Raw genomic sequence first — 21,983 nt, forward strand, 5'->3', positions numbered from 1 at the left:
CAGAAGCATTGGCTTCAGTGTCTCTAAGACCTACCACTATGTGCAATTTAGCAGATTGTGAAGGATGCAACAAAAGATCCTGAAATGAGAGCTCAGACTGGTGGCATTACAGAGCAAATGGAAAAGTCTTACATGAACTAGTTCAAGAAGTCTGAAACATTGTAGGCAACCTGTTCCAAATTCTGCAAAGGCCAGATATTTTTGCAACAGATCATAGAATCATAGAATCATAGGACTGGAAGGGACCTCGAGAGGTCATAGAGTCCAGCCCCCCGCCCTCAAGGCAGGACCAAGCTCCACCTACACCATCCCTGACAGATGTCTATCTAACCTGTTCTTAAATATCTCCAGAGAGGGAGATTCCACCACCTCCCTTGGCAATTTATTCCAATATTTGACCACCCTGACAGTTAGGAATTTTTTCCTAATGTCCAATCTAAACCTCCCCTGCTGCACTTTAAGCCCATTACTCCTTGTCCTGTCCTCAGAAACCAAGAGGAACAAATTTTCTCCTTCCTCCTTGTGACACCCTTTTAGATATTTGAAAACCGCTATCATGTCCCCCCTTAATCTTCTTTTTTCCAAACTAAACAAGCCCAGTTCATGAAGCCTGGCTTCATAGGTCATGTTCTCTAAACCTTTAATCATTCTTGTCGCTCTTCTCTGTACCCTTTCCAATTTCTCCACATCTTTCTTGAAATGTGGCGCCCAGAACTGGACACAGTACTCCAGCTGAGGCCTAACTAGTGCAGAGTAGAGCGGCAGAATGACTTCACGAGTTTTGCTTACAACACACCTGTTGATACTACCTAGAATCATATTTGCTTTTTTTGCAACAGCATCACACTGTTGACTCATATTCAACTTGTGGTCCACTATGACCCCTAGATCCCTTTCCGCCATGCTCCTTCCTAGACAGTCGCTTCCCATCTTGTATGTATGGAACTGATTGTTCCTTCCTAAGTGGAGCACTTTGCATTTCTCTTTATTAAACCTCATCCTGTTTACCTCTGACCATTTCTCTAACTTGCTAAGGTCATTTTGAATTATGTCCCTATCCTCCAAAGAAGTTGCAACCCCACCCAGTTTGGTATCATCTGCAAACTTAATAAGCGTACTCTCTATCCCAATATCTCTATCCCGATATCTCTGGCTAATCTCTCATGAAAACGACATGTACTTCACTTCAGTTCCTCTGATCAGTGAAAGTTACAACTTATTCTGGGAGCAAATCCACCAGAAAAGTTTAAAGCTGGAGAGCTGGAGAGAGTTGGAAAGCCAGAGCTTCCAAAAAAGAAAGTTCACACATTCCCAAATGCATATAGGGATTCAGCTACCCAAATTCAGAAAAGGAATTTTATATGTACATCAATTTAGAAGTAATTGATTTTACAATGTCTAGTATTCAATTGAGATTTGTATAATTAGGTTGCAAGGTTTTTCAAAATCTTAAAAGTTTCCTAATCCCAAAGGGTATGTCTACACTACAAAGTTAATTTGAAATAACAGCCGTTATTTCGAATTAACTTTAATAACATCTACACATACAAACCGCTATTTCGAAATAAATTCGAAATAGTGGAGCCCTTATTTCAAATTTGGCAAACCTCATTCTACGAGGAATAACACCAAATTTGAAATAGCTAATTTGAAATAAGTGCTGGGTAGACACTTATTTTGAATTAGGGGGCCTCCAGCCCTTCCCAGGGAGCCCTGGGGCCACTCTGGGCACAACCAGCAAAACTCGTCTGCTCCCCCCACAACCCCGGAGCCCTTAAAGGGGCAGACTCTGGCCACAGTGCCTGTGCCAGTTGCTAGCCTGCCAGCAGACCGTGCACCTGGCACAGGATAAGCCAGCAACCCGCTGCCACCCAGTACTCCACCACTCCCCAGGACCAGGCTGGCAGCTCTCAGGAGCCTGCCAGGGGCCGCAAAAGGCCAGCACCTTCCTGGTCTAGTGCGGAGATCATGGGCCTCATTGAGGTTTGGAGGGAGGCCTCCAATGCCCACGATTGGTGCACTAGGTGCAGGAATGTGGCCGTCTACAGCCACATGGCTGCTAGCCTGGCCACCAGAGGCCACATGCACAGCCAGGAGCAGGTGCGGAGTAAAATAAAGGAGCTGCGGCAGGCCTATGCCAGGGCCTCCCAACCAAGGGCTGACCCGGAGGCCTGCCCGCACTTTGAGGCCCTGGACCACATTCTGGGGGGTCAGATGGTCCGTGCCCCCATGAAGGTCATTGCCCCTGGGGCAGAGGGTCCTGCGCTGACACGGGAAGAGGAGGAAGAGGAGGACGACAGCAGCCAGGAGCCTGAAAGGAGCGTGCCCTGCACCCAGGACCCCCGAGCCAAACCGGAGAGCCCATCAGAAGCCTCATCCGAGGCCGGGGAGGTCTCCACATGTGAGTGCCATCACGGTCCCCTTATGTGGGGTGGTGGGGGGCAGAGGGGGAGCCCAGGAACCATGCACATGGGCCTTGCTGACCACGGAGCAGGCAGCAACCTGTGCGTCTGCCGTGCCAGCCGGGACTTGTCCCAGTTGGGTGCCATGCAGGGGCCCTGGCCTGTTCCCTGCACGCGTCTACATGTGAAGGCACATGACAGGCTCCTGACCCTGGGGAGAGACACTGCACACTGCCCTCCCTCCAGATGCCCCCTCTATACAAAGGAAGGGCACATCTCCCTTCCCGCCCTCCTTCCCCGCCCCCTCCCCACACCACACTATTGGCAGCACAGGGGCTGGGTTAGCAGGACGTGATGGTGCGGAGACCTGCCGTCCTCGCTTTGCAGAGGGGGGCTGGGTTTCACCCACTGTGTCCCCAGGGAGAACTGACCACTTCTCTTGTTTCACCACAGCCACAGTACCAGTGAGTGCAGGACGCACCACCCCGTCTGGACCATCCACCCGCACCTGGGCCAGCAGGCACACCCGCAACCAGGAGGCGTTCCAGAGGCAGCAGCTGCGGTTGCAGAGATGGCAGGTCCACAGCCAGGAGTAATGGGTGCAAGAGGACCTGCAGCTGCGGCAGGAGAGCTTGCAGGAGCTGCGGAAGCAGGGCCGTGCTCTCCGCAAGCACCTGCAGGCCCTGGCGGACAGATTGCTGCCTCCTGCTGCTCCAGCCCCTGCGGCCGCCCCAGCTATCACTCCTCCTCCCACCCCTGCTCTCCCTCCTGCTTCTTCTGCCCCCGCGTCCCTCCTGCCCCACCCTCCACACCCACTCCCCCCCAGGAATGCCGAGGCACCTGCACCCGCAGTGCTGCGAGATAGGAGGGCCGGCAAGACCCCCAACCCTGAGCTTCCCCTCCCCCTTTCTCCTCTTGCCTCCCCCTTCCAGCTCCCTCCTCCCAGGTTTCCCCCTTCCCCTGTCCCACCCTCATTCTCCCCCTCCCCCCACCGCAGTTATGTTAAATAGAGTTTTTTGTGGCAACACAGGTGTTTTTATTGTATATCAGGAAGGGGGGTTAGAGAGGGGAAAGGGGAAGGAGGTGGGAGTGGAATGTAAGGCCCCAGTGGGGCACGCCAGGGGGACTTCAGTCCTCATCCGCCTGGAAGCTCTCCTGCAGGGTTTCCCGGATGTGAACAGCCCCCTGTAGGGCCTCCCGGCTGGCCGCCATGTGGGGCTGTGCATACTGGCCAGCCAGGCGGTCAGCCTCTGCCATCTAGGCTGGCAGGAAAGCCTTGCCCTTCCTCTCACATAAATTGTGGAGCACACAGCATCCTGCCACCACGTGCGGAATATTGTGCTGGGAGAGGTTGAGGAGGGTGAGGAGGCACCTAAATTGTGCTTTCAGTCGGCCGAAGGCCCCCTCGACCACAATGCAGGCCCTGCTGAGCCTGGCATTGAAGGCCTGCCGGGAGGGGCTAAGGTGTCCCATGTAGGGCTTCATGAGCCAGGGCTGTAAGAGGTAGGCCGCATCCCCCAGCAGGCACATTGGCATATCCACGTCCCCGACCCTGATGTGGCAGTCGGGGAAGAAAGTCCTGGCGTGCAGCCTCTGGCACACGAAGGAGTTGCGGTAGACCCGCACGTCTTGTGACTTGCCGGACCAGCCCACACTGATGTCCGTGAACTGGCCCCAGTGGTCAGACATGGCCTGGAGGATCACGGAGAAATACCCCTTCCTGTTGATGTAGAGGGAAGCCTGGTGGTTCAGAGCATGGATGGGGATGTGCGTCCCTTCGATTGCCCCTCCGCAGTTGGGGAAGCCGAGGGCACCGAACCCCTGGATGACTGCATCTAGGTCGGTGAGGCAGATGACTCTGCGGAGCAGCACCCTGTTGATGGCCTTGACCACCTGCAGAGAGACACACAAAACCGAGGGTCACTAGGGTGCCCGGGTGGCTGGGAGTGTTCGTGCCCCACCACTGCCCCGTGCCCCAATCCCAGGAGCAACCCCCGCTGCAGTCCTGGCCACCGTGGGCAGTCTGTAGCATGGCCGAACTCTCCCGGGGAGGGCACTTAAACCACCTCCCCACCATTTTCCCTGGGGCTGCCCATGTCCTCCTTGCAGCCCCCACTCCTGGCCCAATGGCCGGCGAGTGCCGTACCTGCATGAGCACCGCTCCAACGGTGGATCTCCCCACGCCGAACTGGTTGCCGATGAATCGGTAGCTGTCTGGCGTGGAGAGCTTCCAGAGGGCGATGGCCACCCGCTTGTGGAGGGGAATGGTGGGCCTCATGCATGTGTCCCGTTGCTGCAGAGCAGGGGCAAATCACTCGCAGAGCTCCAGGAAGGTGTCCTTCTTCATCCTGAAGTTCTGGGTCCACTGTTGTTCTCCCCAGTGCTCCAGGACAATGTGGTCCCACCAGTCGCTGCTGGTGTCCAGACACCAGATGGGGCAGGGCACGCTGGCATCCGGGCGCTGTTCCTCCAAGGCCCCCAGGGGGGGTAGGCGGAGGGCCAGGGGGCTGGCCTACAGCAGATGGTGTCAGGCAGCCTCCAGCAATTGCTCCCAGGCTTTCAGCAAGACATTCAACATGAGCACCAGAGTGCCCAGAGGAGGCTCTGGCTCCATGGTGCCGAGTGCTGCGATGTCCCAAACGGGAGCGCCCAAAGCAGGCGGAGAGGAAAATGCTTTGCTGTCCCTCGGTGAGATAGGCAAGCAAGCAGGAAAGCTGAGAACCGGCTGTCCAGGGGGGTCCCTTTAAGCATGAGCCTCAGATAGCCTCAGACAGCAGCCACACAAAGCAACTACTGACCTGATGCCCTGCTGGAACCGGTTTCAGCTGCCCTTAAATGCGATCCAGCATCCAATTAGTGTGGACGCGCTATTTCGAAATAGCAAAACGCTATTTCAAATTAGATTTTGTGTCTAGATGCATTATTTCGAATTAGCTTATTTCAAATTAACTAATTCGAAATAAGTTAATTCGAAATAGCGCTGTAGTGTAGACATACCCAAACATAACAGGAATGCAAGTTCAAGATGTGTTGTTATAACTTCAGTCGTAATTGACTGAATACTCAGCTTCCTCTGTTGCAAGTCATCTGTCAATTTAAGGAAAGATGACTGAAGTCCAGTTGGAAATAGCTCTCTTTGCTTAGCTATACCAAACATCAGCTGTCTTCCAAAGTACTGAATTTGATTCAGATGATTTTAGTGGTACCCAGCCATCAATATGGTAAATTACACAGTTTCAGTACTCTACATTGTATTAAAATATTACTTCAATCGAAAATGGGGTAATCACTGCTCAGGTGGTATATGAATTTTATATGGACATGAGGATATGACTGATGATTCACAGCTTACAGATGTTGCAGATTAAGTCATTTCAAAAAACTCAGGTTGAAGATCATTGCTTGGAATTCTTTCAGTCATTCTTTTTACCCGTATTTTAAAAAGTAATGCTTTAATATATGTAGTTTTATAGCATGGCTAAATTTTCCAACTTTACTACAAGTGAGATGATAAATGAGCTTTTTCTTCCAGATTTAGTTTTCTTTATCAATGCATTTTGGCAGGTAGGCATGGGTGGATAAAACTCTCCCAAGCACACAGCTGTCTCTGCCCATGAAAACATATGGCTATTATAGATTGTTCACTTGATAATTTAACATTTTCTCATCTGTACTACGCATACAGACATATGGCTATCTAGCTGCCTCATATCTCTACCTCTGTAGAAGCCATGAAAGGAGTTAGAGGATTCTGTGTGCACACATGTATGTGGTAGATAGTCTGAGTTTTCACACATTTCAAGATGCTAAAGTTTGTGCTAGAGTGCAGGCTACAGAACTACCTCCTTTTGGACAGTCCGTGTTCTTTTCAGGGGCCTAATCTAATAGCAAGAGAAGACTGTGGGAAGACTCCTATTGACTCCAATGAGATTTGTATCAGAGCCTGAGAGCTCATGCTGTAAGATGCTTGCAGAGGCTTTTTGTCTGAAATATAGAAATATCTGGTGAAGCCCTATTTCTTCTTTATAGCATAAAGAAATTGATTCCTGACATCTGTCTTGTGTGCACCAGGGCCTCAACTGCTACAAATTCAGGGTTAGGTACTTTATCAGGCTCCATTAGCATATATCCCTGAATCTACATACAGTCCCATTGACTTCAGCGGGACTCCACCTGCATGTGTATAGTCCATTCTGGTGGATTTCACTGGAAGATGAAAGCTTAAAATAGTGCTACCATAGGGTTCTTGAGCTATGACTATAAATTACTGTGATTTTTTTTCCTAAGGAAGTATATGGCCCTTCATCTGTCTGACATAACAATTTTAGAAAGCTTTATCTAGCCTAGTAATGAATCATATTAGAATGTATACATTGTAATTCATATTCTAAAAGCTCATAAGTATACCTTTGTACACAGCAGTTTAAAACAGGAGTAGGAGTAAAATACATCAAAATCAAAGTATATTAGAGTGTGATTCTGGTCTGAAAAGCATGTCTAACAATTACACCGTGGGGCTCCATATTTATTCTCTGAGTGGCTTACAGATCAAACTTGCTCAGTTCTTAACTAAAAAGCTTGGTGGGAAAGGAGATTAGTAATTACCTGCTCTGCAAACTTAGAATAGGGTCAGACACTCAAGCTGGGTTCTTTGTGGCTCATGCATCTGTATCAACAATAAAGCAGATACTGCATAGCAAACTGGTGTCTAAAAATTCTCTCTCTGTTGCACCTGTGAGATGACAGTAATCCAAATTCAGCAGTAGCATGAGTGGGAGCAAATCTGTTCAAGCCAGTAGTGCTTCCTGCATTTACATAGGTGGAAAATTGTCCTTAGTTTTCTTTCTTTCTTTCTTTCTTTCTTTCTTTCTTTCTTTCTTTCTTTCTTTCTTTCTTTCTTTCTTTCTTTCTTTCTTTCTTTCTTTCTTTCTTTCTTTCTAATAAAGAGAACTTGAATCACAGCAAGAGAGCGTAATTACTGAACTAAACCCAACCCTTTTATTTCAGAATGAGATTTTTAAGTTTAAATACCCTCCCCTCCACCTAGCATTACAACCCTCCCAGTTTTGCCAAGAATCTCCTGGAATTGCGCTTGGTCTTCCAGAGGCTACTGAAGCTGAACTGAAAGATGTTAGGCCACAAAAAAATCTGGTTGGTAGTATTGTGGGGCTAAGGCCGTGTCCTTAGCTGCCTTGCCTCTGTGCCCCTCTCAGAAGCTGTTGATATTTCCCTATGGCCCCTGGGAGAGCCCAGGGCATCTTTGTACACTGCCCCCACCCTGAGTAGGCTTGCCAGATGCTTTCACCAAAAATCGGCACAGTGCGGTGGCCATTTTGATGTAAATGAAGCGGCGATTATTTAAATTGCCACTTCATTTTCCTATGTCTAGAAACCTAATCTACAGGGCTCCATCAACGGAGCCATGTAGTCTAGATATATCCTGGGATTGGTGTGGGGAGCCTGCCTTTTCCCTTCCCCACATCTCTGCTGACTAGGAACTGCCTCCGGGGAGTCTGGAGCCTGCACTCCTCATCCCACACCCCAATCTCCTGTCCCAGCCCAGAGCCCCTGCCTTCACCCAAACTCTCCCAGAGCACCCATCATGCATTCCAGCCACAGGCTCAGCACAGAGCCCCGTCCCACATTCTGAGCTGGGGGGCTGACAACTTCTGTGAGCCTCTGGGCAAAGTATGTGTGTGTGTGGGGGCGGGGGGGCGCAGGGGATAGTTCCATGCTCCCAGAAGGGGCAGGGCCTAGGGAAGCCAAACCTTAGCGCCACTCATAGGTGCTATACCAGCCTCCAGACAACCCTCAGCACCTCCTGTAGCACAATGCGCTCTCCCTCCCAGCTCCTAGCGCTGGCCGGACAGCATCCCCTTTAGCCCCCCTGTCGGCCTGGCCCCAGCCCTAAGCCTGTACCTTCTCCCACACCCCAACCCTCTGCCTCAGCCCAGTGAAAGTGAGGGAGGGTGGGGAAGAGTGAACAACGGAGGGAAGGTGGATGAAGTGAGTGGGGTGGAGGCCTCGAGGAAGGGACAAGGCAGAGGGAGTGTTTGGTATTGTGTAATAAGACAGTTGGCATCCCTACTTCCACCCCTCTGAGAAACTGGGGGCTTGGCTATGCAGTGTATTGTTGTGTAGCAAACCAGGATGTGAATCTACACCACAATCTAACTTGTTGCCCAGTAGTATCCTGTGTGAACACTGCTATGTTGCATGGAAAGTCCTGGAGTATAGCTTGGCTGTAGCAATGTTCACATATGGCAAAATTGTCAAGTCACACCCTGTCTTACAGCAGTGATTCACTCTCTAGACAAGTCTCTGACTCTGTGCCATAGATAAAACAATCAGGAGTTATCCGAAGGATTATAATTATTTCATCTTGAGATATGGCCCTACTAGATCAGAGATGCAGCATATGGCGGAGGGGGGATTTTGTTGGGATCTCATATTGCTGCCGCCGATGCTGTATTTTTACTGTGTCTGAATAGAAGATTTTGGCTTGGGAGTATTCAGTTGTGGGTTTTTATATAGGCCTGGTAATAAACATTTAAACTCTGTATTTAACCTTTATGTAATTAAATAATAGTTTAAAAAACTTCTTTAATTCCATTGCCTTTTACTCTTGAAAAAGTACTTGACACCTGTGTTTTTTATGTGTATGTTTTATGTTTTTAATTAGAACTAGGTAAAAATGGACATTTTTTTACTAAAAACTGTTTCAATTTTTTATAAAAATATAAAACTTGATGGGAAGTTTTGGACGAGCTTTCTCCAAGAATGCCCATAACAAAATCACAATGGCTACGTCTGGACTGGCATGATTTTCCGCAAATGCTTTTAACAGAAAAGTTTTCCGTTAAAAGCATTTGCGGAAAAGAGCGTCTAGATTGGCACGGACGCTTTTCCGCAAAAGCACTTTTTGCGGAAAAGTGTCCGTGCCAATCTAGACGCGCTTTTCCGCAAAAAAGCCCGATCGCCATTTTCGCGATCGGGGCTTTTTTGCGCAAAACACATCTGAGCTGTCTACACTGGCCCTTTTGCGCAAAAGCTTTGCGCAAAAGGACTTTTGCCCGAACAGGAGCAGCATAGTATTTCCGCAAGAAGCACTGATTTCTTACATGAGATCGTCAGTGTTCTTGCGGAAATTCAAGCGGCCAGTATAGACAGCTGGCAAGTTTTTCCGCAAAAGCGGGTGCTTTTGCGGAAAAACTTGCCAGTCTAGACACAGCCAATGATTATTTCCTCTGCAAGTGCAGTAATCAATGCAAACTCACTGGGTTGGAATTTGAATGTCTAACTATCTTATTTTCTAAATAGTCCATTAAATGTATCTTATCAATGTTCAGAGTAGAAATCTCCTATTGTTTGGTGCTTTCGTAGTAGAAGTAATTGCATTCAGGCTTGACTTAACAGCATTGGAGTTGTACATAGTCTCAGCTGGGTGGTGATTCGAGTAAAGATGGGAAGCCTCACTATGACATTTCCATAAGTGAGTCCTAATGAATTTGTTTCTTTCTTTCTCTTTGTTGCTGCTATTAGGAAACTGCTGGAAGACTGTTGTGATCCCAGTCAGCTCTTTGCTATGACAAAACAGAACTCTCCGCTGGGAAAGAACCTCTGGTTTGATGGGGAATTTTTACATTCCTTTACTATTGACAACGCAACTTACTCCCTTTTCCCACAGGTCAGTGACTCTCTTATATTTTTCACTCTCGCCCTTTATTTCTTTTCCAGACAATAAAACTGTATATGCTAAATCAGGCTGGCTAAAAGGCTACTTGGAAGGAATAATCTGTAACTTCACTCCTTAATGATAAAAGTTTTCCTGTACCCCCTTTTTTTTTTAAAGCCAGAGGCACTGCAGACCTCCATCCCCCAAAGATTGCATATACAGGCAGTCCCCGGGTTACGTACAAGATAGGGACTGTAGGTTTGTTCTTAAGTTGAATCTGTATGTAAGTCGGAACTGGCGTCCAGATTCAGCCGCTCCTGAAACTGATCAGTTTCAACATCAACTTAAGAACCCCAGGCGTCCCCAAGTCAGCTGCTGCTGAAACTGATCAGCGGCTGATTCCAGGAAGCCCCGGGGCAGAGGCTTCCTGTAGTCAGCCACTGGTCAGTTTCAGCATTGGCTGACTTGGGGACACCTGGGGCAGAGCAGCTGGGGTGTTGCTGGGTTGCTCCAGTAGTGCCAAGGAGCGGTGCTGCGGGACCAACCGGCAGTGCCCCACCTGCTCTACCACAGGCCGGGGGCTTTGCTCCACGTCTCCCTGGTCTGCTGGGGCTCCACGTCTCCCTGGTCTGCTGCTCTGGCAAAGCCTCAGAGGCGCGGGACCCCTCGCCTCCCCGGCTTTGCTCCAGGTGTCCCTGGTCTGCTGGAGACGGTCCCCAGCAGACCAGGGGCACCTGGAGCAGCTTTTCTCGCCCCAGAGGGCGAGGTGGCGGGACCGCTGTGCTCTGGGCGGTCCTGCTGCCTGCGAGCTCCGGGGCGAGAAAGCCCCATTCGTAAGTGTGGATCCAACATAAGTCGGATCCGCGTAATTCGGGGACTGCCTGTATAGCAGGAAGACGAGTAATAATGTAGATTCAAACATCTTCCTCCAATAGCCACCTCTCAGTGGTGCTCACTCCAAATGTTTAAAAATCTTGAGTCAGGACCCAAAAGATCATGAGATTTTAAATATGAAGTTTATGTCAAAAATAAATATTTTGTATTATTTTATTTGCCTATTGGTTTTGAGCTTTCAGGCCACCTTTTCAAGCTTCCCTATTTAACCATGTGGGCTATGAACTTGGATCAAATAAATAAAGGTTGAGATGCTCACATTTTAGAGTTTTGAAGCTTTACATACCCTCAAATAAGTCAAGATTAGTGATAAAGTTATGGGAATTGGCAACATTGCAAAACATACAGTGAAGAATCTTTAAGTTGTCCTTGCTTGTACAACATGTAGGATTTTGCCAGAAGTTTTGAGTTAAGCCTTTTGTTCCCCACATCTTCCAAATTAATTACTTCTGGCCTATGATATTTAGACCCAGATTCACAGCTGGTGTTAACAGAAGCAGCTCCATTGAAGTCATTGGAATTTCATACTTATACTACGGTGGAGTATACAGTGTTTAAATCAAAAGACCAAAAATTACATATGATGGGCTAGACCAGGGGTGGGCAAAAGGACCTCTGTGGACTGGATCTGGCCCTCCAAGTGGGTTGATCCAGCCTAAGTTGGACATGCCACTTCCCCGCCCCAGGCCAATTAGGCTCTGGGGGCCGGAGAGCGCCCGAAACTTCCTCCTGCCCCGTGGAGGAGACGTCACACACTCTCCTACTCCCAAGCCCTGATTAGCCTGGAGGAGGGGGAGCTGCATGAAGTTTCCTCTGCCCTGTGAGGAGTGCATGCCACTTCAATGTGCCATATGCTTGTGCAGGGCCGGGGCAGGGCGAATGAAGCTTCACGCAGCTCCCCTGCCCCCAGGCCCTGATTGGCCTTGGGGGTGGGGGAGTGTGGGAAGCCTCTTTCCACCCTGCTGGAGGCATGGATGCCTAATGGGAAGAGGGAGGCAAAAGGGCTCCCCCACCCCCAGACCAATCATGGTTTGGGGTGGGGTAGCCCAGAAGCATCCTGGCCCTGCCCCTTCCAGTTTAGGCCCCACCCCTTCCCCAAACCCAAAATTATTGCCCACCCCTGGGCTAGACTCTAATCCCAGTTATATGGGCCTAAATCTGGAGTAACATCACAATTCTTCCAAGTTCTGAACTTGATGTTACTTCAGTAGGTGGTGATCTACTCTGTTTTTAAAAGTGTGTGTTTGTCTGTCTCTGCGTGTGTCTGTCTGTTCAAAAACTCCTCCTAAACAGTAAGAGCTGGGCCCGCCAAATTTGAGGAGTAATGGTAGTTCGGACTAGGAAGCCTAGTTCGAACTACCTAGTTCGTGCCCCGTGTAGCTGCGCTGCACGGGGTTCGAACCAGCGGGGTTTTAAAAATGGCGGCTCCCCGCTTATGCAAATGAAGCCCGGGAAATTCAAATCCCGGGCTTCATTTGCAAGTGCGGTATGCCTACATTACCCTCCTAGTTCGAACTAGCGGGGTAGTGTAGACATACCCCAGGGCAACCTGAATACTGAATTCCTCATCTCCAGTCCCACCCCAAAGCAATGATTTAAATGATGTATATACAATGCCAGGTAAATCGTCTAGTGTAATTATAGAAATGATATTCTGGGTATTTATTTTCAAGGGCTCATTCCTGCATTCCCTAAGAAAGCAAAATTAGACCCTAAACAAATAGCCTAGCAGTCATCAGAGGCTATTATTAAGGTCAATCAGAGCACAGTTTCCAAAAGAGGTTAGTGGACAAGGTAGACACACAAAATCTAACAATACAGGCAGTCCCCGGGTTACGTACAAGATAGGGACTGTAGGTTTGTTCTTAAGTTGAATCTGTATGTAAGTCGGAACTGGCGTCCAGATTCAGCCGCTGCTGAAACTGACCGCCAGTTCTGACTTACATACAGATTCAACTTAAGAACCCCAAGCTTTCCCAAGTCAGCTGCTGCTGAAACTGATGAGCGCTGATTCCAGGAAGCCTGGGGCAGAGCAACTCTGCCTCGGGCTTCCTGTAGTCAGCGCTGGTCAGTTTCAGCAGCGGCTGACTTGGGGACGCCTGGGGCAGAGCAGCTGGGGTGCTGCTGGGTTGCTCCAGTAGCACCCCTCGGCGCTACTGGACCAACCCAGCAGCACCCCAGCTGCTCTGCCCCAGGCGTCCTGATTCAGCCACTGCTGAAACTGACCAGCAGCGGCTGAATCAGGACCTGGGGCAGAGCAGCTGGGGTGCTGCCGGGTTGGTCCAGTAGTGCCCAGAGTGGGTGCTGCAGGACCAATCCGCAGCGCCCCAGCTGCTCTGCTCCAGGGTCCAAAACAAAAGCCTGGTCTGCTGTGGGGGGGCATACTATCCGCGGCCCCCCCCCCCCCCAGCAGACCAGGGACACGGGGAGCAGAGCAGCAGCGGCAGTGGGGTGCCGCGCCTCTGAGGCTTTGCTCTGGCAAAGTCTCAGAGGCGCGGGACCCCCCCCCCCCCCCCGCGGCTGCGGCTTCAGTCCCGGTGCCTGTGGTCTGCTGGGGACCGTCCCCAGCAGACCACAGGCACCGGGACTCAAGCAGCAGCAGCGGGCGGATTCCCGCGCTTCTGAGGCTTTGCCTCAGACGGTCTCCAGCAGACCAGGGGCACCGGAGCAGCTTACGAACGGGGCTTTCTCGCCCCGGAGCTCGCAGGTAGCAATCCGCTACCTCGACCTCCGGGGCGAGAAAGCCCCGTTCGTAAGTGCGGATCCGACATAAGTTGGATCCGTGTAAGTCGGGGACTGCCTGTAAATGAATTAGCCATAAAAAAACAGGCATTTGCACTTTTAAATTGAGTATTTGTGCACATTCCTAGCTTCTTACAAGCACAGACATGGAGCTTGCACACATAATGGGTGTGCAAATATTGTATTTTTCAGCTGCAAATTTGATTTGTGTCAATTAATTTTTATTCTTTTATGAAAAATGTACAATGATAAATTGAGTCCTAGGATAAATGAAACCCCTGGGATCTTTTTTTCCCTCTTACGTGATATTAATACTGATGTGCAAAAAATATTCAAATATTTAAAAATGATTTCACTTTGAAATAATGAAAAATGATGGAGGAATTTACTAAACTTCTCAGTAATATTTTCTGTTTTAAATGGTGCAAAAGGGATTAAGAACATCTTTGGATCAAATTGAGCATTTGGAGCAAAGCTGTATGAACCTTCTGAGCTAAGCCTGATCCAGCAGCACAATTAAATGTGCTTAATTTTATGTATGTGAGTAAACCCATTGAAGTCCCCAAGGATGAAATGTGTGTAATTACTTTCCTGAAGAGAGGCGTATGTTGTTTATGAGTTGGACTCAATGATTTCATTTGTGAGATGCTGGCCATCATCTAGTGCCTCAAAATTCTCTTATGTGTTAAATTGACAACTCAGATCTCCAAGGGAATCCCCTACTTTATGACTCCTAGGAAGCCTCTTTTCCTCCAGTTGGTCATGAGTCCTTCGGCCTCCTATGTATAATTGCTTTCTTCATTAGGATCCTTTTGGGGACACCTCCTCGTTCTTTGTTGGAGGTAAGGCACCATCCGTGTATGAGGCCTTCAAGCTCAGGACTAGCTGAAGAAATCTGGTTCCCCCCACTGATCCTGTGAGTCAAAGAGCCAAATTCTGTGTCACTTACCATACTTAGTAACACCTTGCTCCACAAATATTTCCACTGAAGTTAATGTGACTTCTTGTGGAATAAGGAGCTATTCATCCAGGCTATGTCTAGACTGCAAGCCTCTTTCGAAAGAGGCTCTTTCGAAAGATACTTTCGAAAGAGGCTCTTTCGAAAGAGAGCGTCTAGACTGCACGTTGAACTTTCGAAAAAGCGGCTTGCTTTTTCGAAAGAAAGTATCCAGTGAGTCTGGATGCTCTCTTTCGAAGAAGCCCTATTTACATTGAAGAACGCCTTCTTTCGAAAGAGGAACTTTCGAAAGAAGGCGTTCTTCCTCGTGAAATGAGGTTTACCGCCATCGAAAGAAAAGCCGCGTTCTTTCAATTTAATTTCGAAAGAACGCGGCTTGAGTCTGGATGCAGGGGAAGTTTTTTCGGAAAAAGGCTACTTTTCCCGAAAAAACCCCTGAGTCTGGACACAGCCCCAGAGAAAAGTTAATCCACAGAATCTGGCCTTAAAGCTGACTTGGTGATCACACTATGAAACTTCACATTTGGATGGGTTTTTGGTTTTGTTTTTGTTTTCTGGTGGAGAGGGATGAACTGAATGGGGCGAGGAAAGAGTTTTGCCTCAGGGTTATCACAAAGGTTTTTCATTTTGGGACTTTAGCCTTATACTGTCTACAGTTTTGTTATTGATACATTTTGTACTTCTATCCAGAATGGATGAGTATATTTTAAATAATTCTACTGTTAAATTACAAAATACACAATTCAGACCACCATGTCATTTAAAACCCCCTAATGAGGTTCTTTGATTGATTTTTTGTCAGTTTGTTGTTTGATTAAGATGTATTGTATTTTAGTCTGGAAAGTATGTTGTGGAAAAAAGTAAAATACATATTGAATTCTGAATGCCCATGTAATTTGTAACATTGATCTAAGGTTGTTACATATTTTATTGGATTAATAAGCAAATTTGTACTTTTAAAAGAGATAGTTTATTACATTGATTTCTGTCATTCTTCAGTGCAGAGATATTGTGAGTTTCTATGGATCCAAATTAAGACATCAATATATTTCTGGATATGCCAGTTTAATTTTTAGAGATTCTCTTCAAGGCTCCAGTTTATTCCTGAATAGGTCAGTTTGGGTTTAGACACACACACACACTTTTGTTGGTAATGGTGCGAGTGGCTTGAATGTGTCATTTTGCATCATTTAGTCTTCTAAGCTGTATTGAATTTTCATAGCTCTGTTCATTTAAAAAAATGCTCGATTTTTCAGCAATCACAACCACTCATTTTAACATTTCAAAACAGATAGCTCTATTGATTTTTAAATATATATACAAAGACCAGGGCAGAGAGAAGCAATTCCCTTTTGGGAAGCAGTTAGATATTCCAGATTTGGTTCCATTAAGATACAGAATGAAAGCTCAAAGTTTCAGATTTCTCTGTCAAAGGGAATGGAACCTTGCCACAGGGGACGTTTGCCTGCTTCACAGCCTGGAACCATGGTCCCAGGAAGCCCTAGAGAAGCTTGGGTGTGAGTATAGGAACTGGGACTCTCAGGACTCCCAGCTCCACAGAAGAGATGCTGATGGGCTGCTGTTGAGGAGCTGGGAGTCTGGAAGCCCATGTTCCTAAGGATACAGGCAGATGAACCAATAGGAAACCAGGCTGATGGAAACTGTGTCAGGTTCTGTGGGAACTCTGCTGAAATCAAATCATCTCCATGAGATGTTTTGACTTTGATGAGTCATGAATTTCTGGCAAAAAAAAGTTTCATTGAAATGTTTATGACCAACTTTGATATCTGCCTTTCAGGTCTACAAATGATTAATAAGCATAGTCTATTCCATCATTCAGTAAGCATGCCATAAGGGAATGGAAGGAGAAACATTAAAGGAAATCATAGAGGAAGAAAACTCACTCTTTTCTTTTGCATGGCACCATCTGTAACTTGATTTGTTATCCCCGTGTGTTTTGCCACAGATGAATTTCATAAACCTTTATCAGATAGAACCCTACAGGGCTTGAAAACCTAGGAAGGTTTATTTATAGTGAATTCATAAATAAAGTATTTGTCTTGCTCAATATTTCAGGCAAAACATTGGATTAAATACTTCAACCCCCTACTTTGAAGAATGACATCTATTAGCTCACTAGCAACTGGCAAGCAATTTTTGTAAAGATGAATATTCTTTTCAGGAGTGTTCAGAAGCTTATAAACCACTTTATAAAATATGGTAATACTCTGAAATGCTCAGTGGATGTAGGAAGAATGTAAAGGACCACAACTATGTTGATATAATCTAAGAAATATTTCCTCCAGGATGAATAAAAACACTATCACTATCCATCTGCTGTGCTAAGCCATTCTAGGCTTGCAAAAGACTTTACTCCTTTTATCATGCCCTAGTCATTGGTTTGCAGTAGGAACCAACTGACAGTCCAATTACGGAATTTTCCCTACTTGAAGCAATAGAATAAACCGACCTAACTCTATCTATCTATCTATCTATCTATCTATCTATCTATCTATCTATCTATCTATCTATCTATCTATCTATCTATCTATCTATCTATCTATCTATGTCGGTCGGACGGTCGGTCGGTCGGTCGGTCGATACATACACACGCACAAAATAAAATGCATACAATTAAGTAGTAGTGGATACTGACATAAATGTAATTTAAATGCCCTCAGTCATTAAGAGAAACATTACTGTATTACTAAGGCCACAGCTCCACTTGCAGGAAGTTTGATACTGTGGCGGTCAATCTTCCGGTGTTCAATTTAGCAGGTCTAGTAAAGACCTGATAAATTGAATGCTGATGTCATTCCCATTGGCACCCATACTATTTGTGACTTGAACTCAGCAGGAGCACTTCTCCTGTCAATCTCCTGCTGTGAAGACGGTGTCAAGCTCAGCTTAGGGTATGTCCAACTATGTTATTTACATAGCTGGAGCTGCATACTGTAAGCCAACCTTCTGGGTATAGTATAAAGCTGGCCTAATTCGAGTGGTAGAATGTTTGTTCTTTTGTAGACAAATTCATCTCTAGATGAGTCCAGTGGCCACTTCTAAAAGTGTTGGCCTAATCTTTTGGCATTATGAGCAAAGTGTTTGGCCTAAAAAGTGGGATTGGGTTTCTGCAATGCTGACGAAGGCAGGATTGTGAAGGAATCCTTCCCCACAATAGAACAGGCATTTGCACAGCTGACCCTCAAATCTATTAACTGAAGTGGCTCTTTGTGTATTTTTTCTATGGTAGAACAGAGAATCACAGCAGGTTTTCTGGTCACTCTCCTGGCCCACAACCATCTGCTTTCCTCTTGTGCACCAAGACACATTTCCTGTGCTATACTCCAGCTTGCTGCTGGGTGCCCTCAGAGGAAAAGAAAAGAAAAATAGTAAGTTTTAAGAAATCTATGGACTGTTGAATGAAAATCTGACTGACAAGCAGACTCCTTGCCCCAGAGCTGATCACAGAGTACACCAATGCTACCCAGACAGTGCATGTTATATGCAAAGGGAGAGAATGCAGCTTTTTCCTGTCCCATCCCAGAGAAATCAAACTACATTTAAAATATAATTTTCTTTCTGTGCTATAGCTGCTAATATTTGCACATCCAGTGATATGTTCTAGTTTAGCCTGAACTCTAATGTGAAGACACAGGAGTTATCTGAGACAGAATAGGTAACAGGCATGCTATCAGTAAGGATTGATGTTAGCATAACCTGTCATGTCATGCACTTTATGGAAGGTATAGTTGTAGTCCTTGTTTGTAATGCGTTTCCATAACAGAAGATAACTAACCTGTTTCTTTAAAAAAGTTAATAGATAATAGTGACTCAAGAGATATAATACACTCAGATTTTCATAAAGCCTTTGATAAAAGTTCCATGTGGTGACAGGATAAGAGACGAAACTCTTGTCATAGATTGGGAAGCAGGTTATAAAAATTATAGAAACAGAGCGGTGGGGAAGTTAATGATGGGGTTTTGGCATTGGGATGTTTTTAATAAATCTGATACCTTGGAAAAGGAAGTTAAGAGAAAGCTATTGAAATTTGGAATTGATACAAAGTTATTTCAATTAGTAATATCCACAGAGGATTGTGAGGTAACTCTAGGGGGGCTTAAACATATTAGGAGAATGGGGAACATGATGATAATTGAAATTCAACTTGAATAAATACAAGATCAAAACACACTGGCAAAAAAAATTGTCTGGACTACTGGCATATGGACAAGCTCTGAACTTTTGATTTCTTAGGAAACTGCAAGATCGTGAGGAAGAGTGAACACCCGGCATGCATATTGACATGACAGGGTTAAATCAAAGAGAAACAGGAATATTTCAGCAGATAAGACTTGTCTCTCAAAAGAAAGGGACTCTCCTTAGGGGCAGGATACTTTCGCTAACAGCCAGGACAGCATAAATCAAAGGAACCCACAGAACTTGGAACAAGAACAAGCTTGTTAGATTCCACAGGGACTGAGGAATTCTGTGTGAAGGAGGAAGCTGTATATAGTAACGGAGAGCTGGCATTTCCTGCTCTTTATAGTTTGATTGGACTGAAAGGGAAAGGAGACTGGTGATATAATTTTTACTCTCTGACAGGAGGCTTTGGAAAAGATTAAGCAAACTTGGTTCAGCTCAAGAAAATGCTGAGATACAACTCAAAGCCCTGAGGGCCCAAAGTGATTTAGAAGTAGTCTGCTTTGAGGCCAGTGACTGAAAAAAACACAGTTTCACAGATATTTGCAGAAAGAATTTTTAACTCCCCAAATCAAGTTTCACACCATAAATATGATTCTCAAAATGCTTGCTGTTCAATTAGGGTATGTCTACAGCCTATTTCGGAATAGGGCTGCAAATGTAGGCATTCGGAATTGCAAATCAAGCCCGGGATTTAAATATCCCACGCTTGATTTGCATCTTCCCGGCCGGCCGCCATTTTTGAAATTTACAAGCCTGGAATAACTGCCTGCGTCTACCTCATTGCAGGAGGAATAACAGGTAGTTAGAAATAGGGCTTTATTTCGAACTGCCATGTGTAGACGCGGGCAGTTATTTCGGGCTTGTAAATTTCAAAAAATGGCGGCCGGCCAGGAAGATTCAAATCAAGCGTGGGATATTTAAATCCCACACTTGATTTGCAATTCCGAATGCCTACATTTGCAGCCCTATTCTGACATAGGCCGCAAGTGTAGACATACCCTTAGGGAAAAAAAATCTTTCCATGCAACCTCTCACTGAAACCCCATGCTTGAGTTTTGAATATTGACCGCTTGAAGTGAGCTTCATGAGAATAATAAACAGGCCAAGAAGTATTTGCAAAGGACATCCAGTGAATAATTTCAAACCACAAGTAGATTTGAGAAAAGTTGTTAATGGACAATTTATGAACAGGAAAAAGGGTAACATATTACAAATGATTCATCCAACTGTACACCGGCTGAAGTTAATTTTGAACAAAAAAAAGTAACACTTTAAAAAACTTGTATGGGAAAACTTTGAAAGGCTCTGTCTCAGGTAGCTATTGAGATAAATATTGGCAGCATATGTAATAGCACTCAATAAGTTTATGATCAATAATAATTGTAGCTATGTGAAAATATGGAGAGCACAATACCTTGATTCAAGGCACTAACGGGGCTGGAAAGATTTTTAATTCCTGTAACCATTTACAACATTCTATAATTATCTAGAATTTGATTGTCTTTCTTTGAAATTGGAGTTGATAATCAAATAGTTTGTTCCAGTATGGCAAATCCTATGATCCTGTTCATGGCATGCCATTTGTACAGTTGTTTGGAAATACATTCAGAAGATATAGATTTGGAAAAGGAACTAAATGCAAGATCTGTAATTTCCCCCTTTTGTATAACACAGTTTACTTCTCTTCTTTGACTAGACTCTTTCTTATAGTCAAGGTTTTCCTTACTCCCTTAAATTTTATTTTTATAGCATCTGGTGACTTTTTTGAGTTACATTTAATGAATATCAGTATTGCCCCTGAACTTTTTCTGTGCTTTCTTGATGATATTTCTTTTCTCATCAGATTGTTAGTAAGATAGGTGATCCAGTGATGGTCAACACTTACCTTTGTCCTGCATTGGAGATATATCTTTATACATCAAAGGAGAATATCTTAAAGATTTATAATTAGAAATATGAAAAAATATTAAATGTATTAAGACAAGAGAGGATGTAACTCTATCTTATCCAGAAATTGTGGCCATCTTATACTGAGGCACAAGAAACAACCCATAAGGGATCAGACACTCCAGATTCCCACTTATAGAATCTGAATCTTCTCTTCTTTGATACTGGATAAAGACTTGTTTACATGGGAGGGTTTTGCTAATTATCATTTTATGAACCAAATGTTGTTGAATAATTATTCTGCAATAATTGCATTCACACAACCAGCAATCACCTACTTCCCTCAAAGTATATGCATACACATGCCACTGACTTATTTTCAAAATAAGCTCAGCATTTTGAGCAAGTGTTATCTCAATAGCTACCTGAGACAGAGCCTTTCAAAGTTTTCCCATACAAGTTTTTTAAAGTGTTACTTTTTTTTGTTCAAAATTAACTTCAGCCGGTGTACAGTTGGATGAATCATTTGTAATATGTTACCCTTTTTCCTGTTCATAAATTGTCCATTAACAACTTTTCTCAAATCTACTTGTGGTTTGAAATTATTCACTGGATGTCCTTTGCAAATACTTCTTGGCCTGTTTATTATTCTCATGAAGCTCACTTCAAGCGGTCAATATTCAAAACTCAAGCATGGGGTTTCAGTGAGAGGTTGCATGGAAAGATTTTTTTTCCCTAAGGGTATGTCTACACTTGCGGCCTATGTCAGAATAGGGCTGCAAATGTAGGCATTCGGAATTGCAAATCAAGTGTGGGATTTAAATATCCCACGCTTGATTTGCATCTTCCCGGCCGGTGCTTTGTCCTGCTGATGGGCTCTTATGCATTCTGGGACTTTTCTCCTGTGCATCATGGGACACTGGAATTCTGAGACTTGCAATACTTACAGATTCCTATAATTTCTTTCATGGTGTCCTCTGTCATCTCTCTTTTGCATGCCCATGCCATTTTCAAACTGCTGTGAGAAACATGGAAGAAACATTGCTGCATGCCATGATTCTGGCAGAGGCTAATAACTAGGACCTGCTGCACATGTATCTGAGAGCATGCCACTTGAGTGGCTTTGTGCTTGGAGTCCAGCTGTCACACTGCTGAGCCATGAAGAAATGTGTGGCCATTGCCATCTGGCTGGTTTCTAGCCCTGACTGCTGCTGGTCAGAA

The 21,983-nt window shown here is 45.6% G+C and overlaps 1 protein-coding gene across 1 annotated transcript in view; it reads left to right on the plus strand.

Moving 5' to 3' along the window:
- The window catches only part of ST8SIA1 (ST8 alpha-N-acetyl-neuraminide alpha-2,8-sialyltransferase 1), a 161,017-nt gene that overhangs the window by 43,254 nt on the left and 95,780 nt on the right, over positions 1 to 21,983 (plus strand). The window contains exon 2 of the mRNA XM_075898340.1: positions 9,945 to 10,089. Coding sequence (XP_075754455.1) covers positions 9,945 to 10,089 — 145 coding nt within the window. The remainder of the gene's footprint in view (positions 1 to 9,944; positions 10,090 to 21,983) is intronic.

The sequence above is a fragment of the Pelodiscus sinensis genome, chromosome 1, assembly GCF_049634645.1.
Source record: "Pelodiscus sinensis isolate JC-2024 chromosome 1, ASM4963464v1, whole genome shotgun sequence".
Lineage (NCBI taxonomy): Eukaryota > Metazoa > Chordata > Testudines > Trionychidae > Pelodiscus > Pelodiscus sinensis.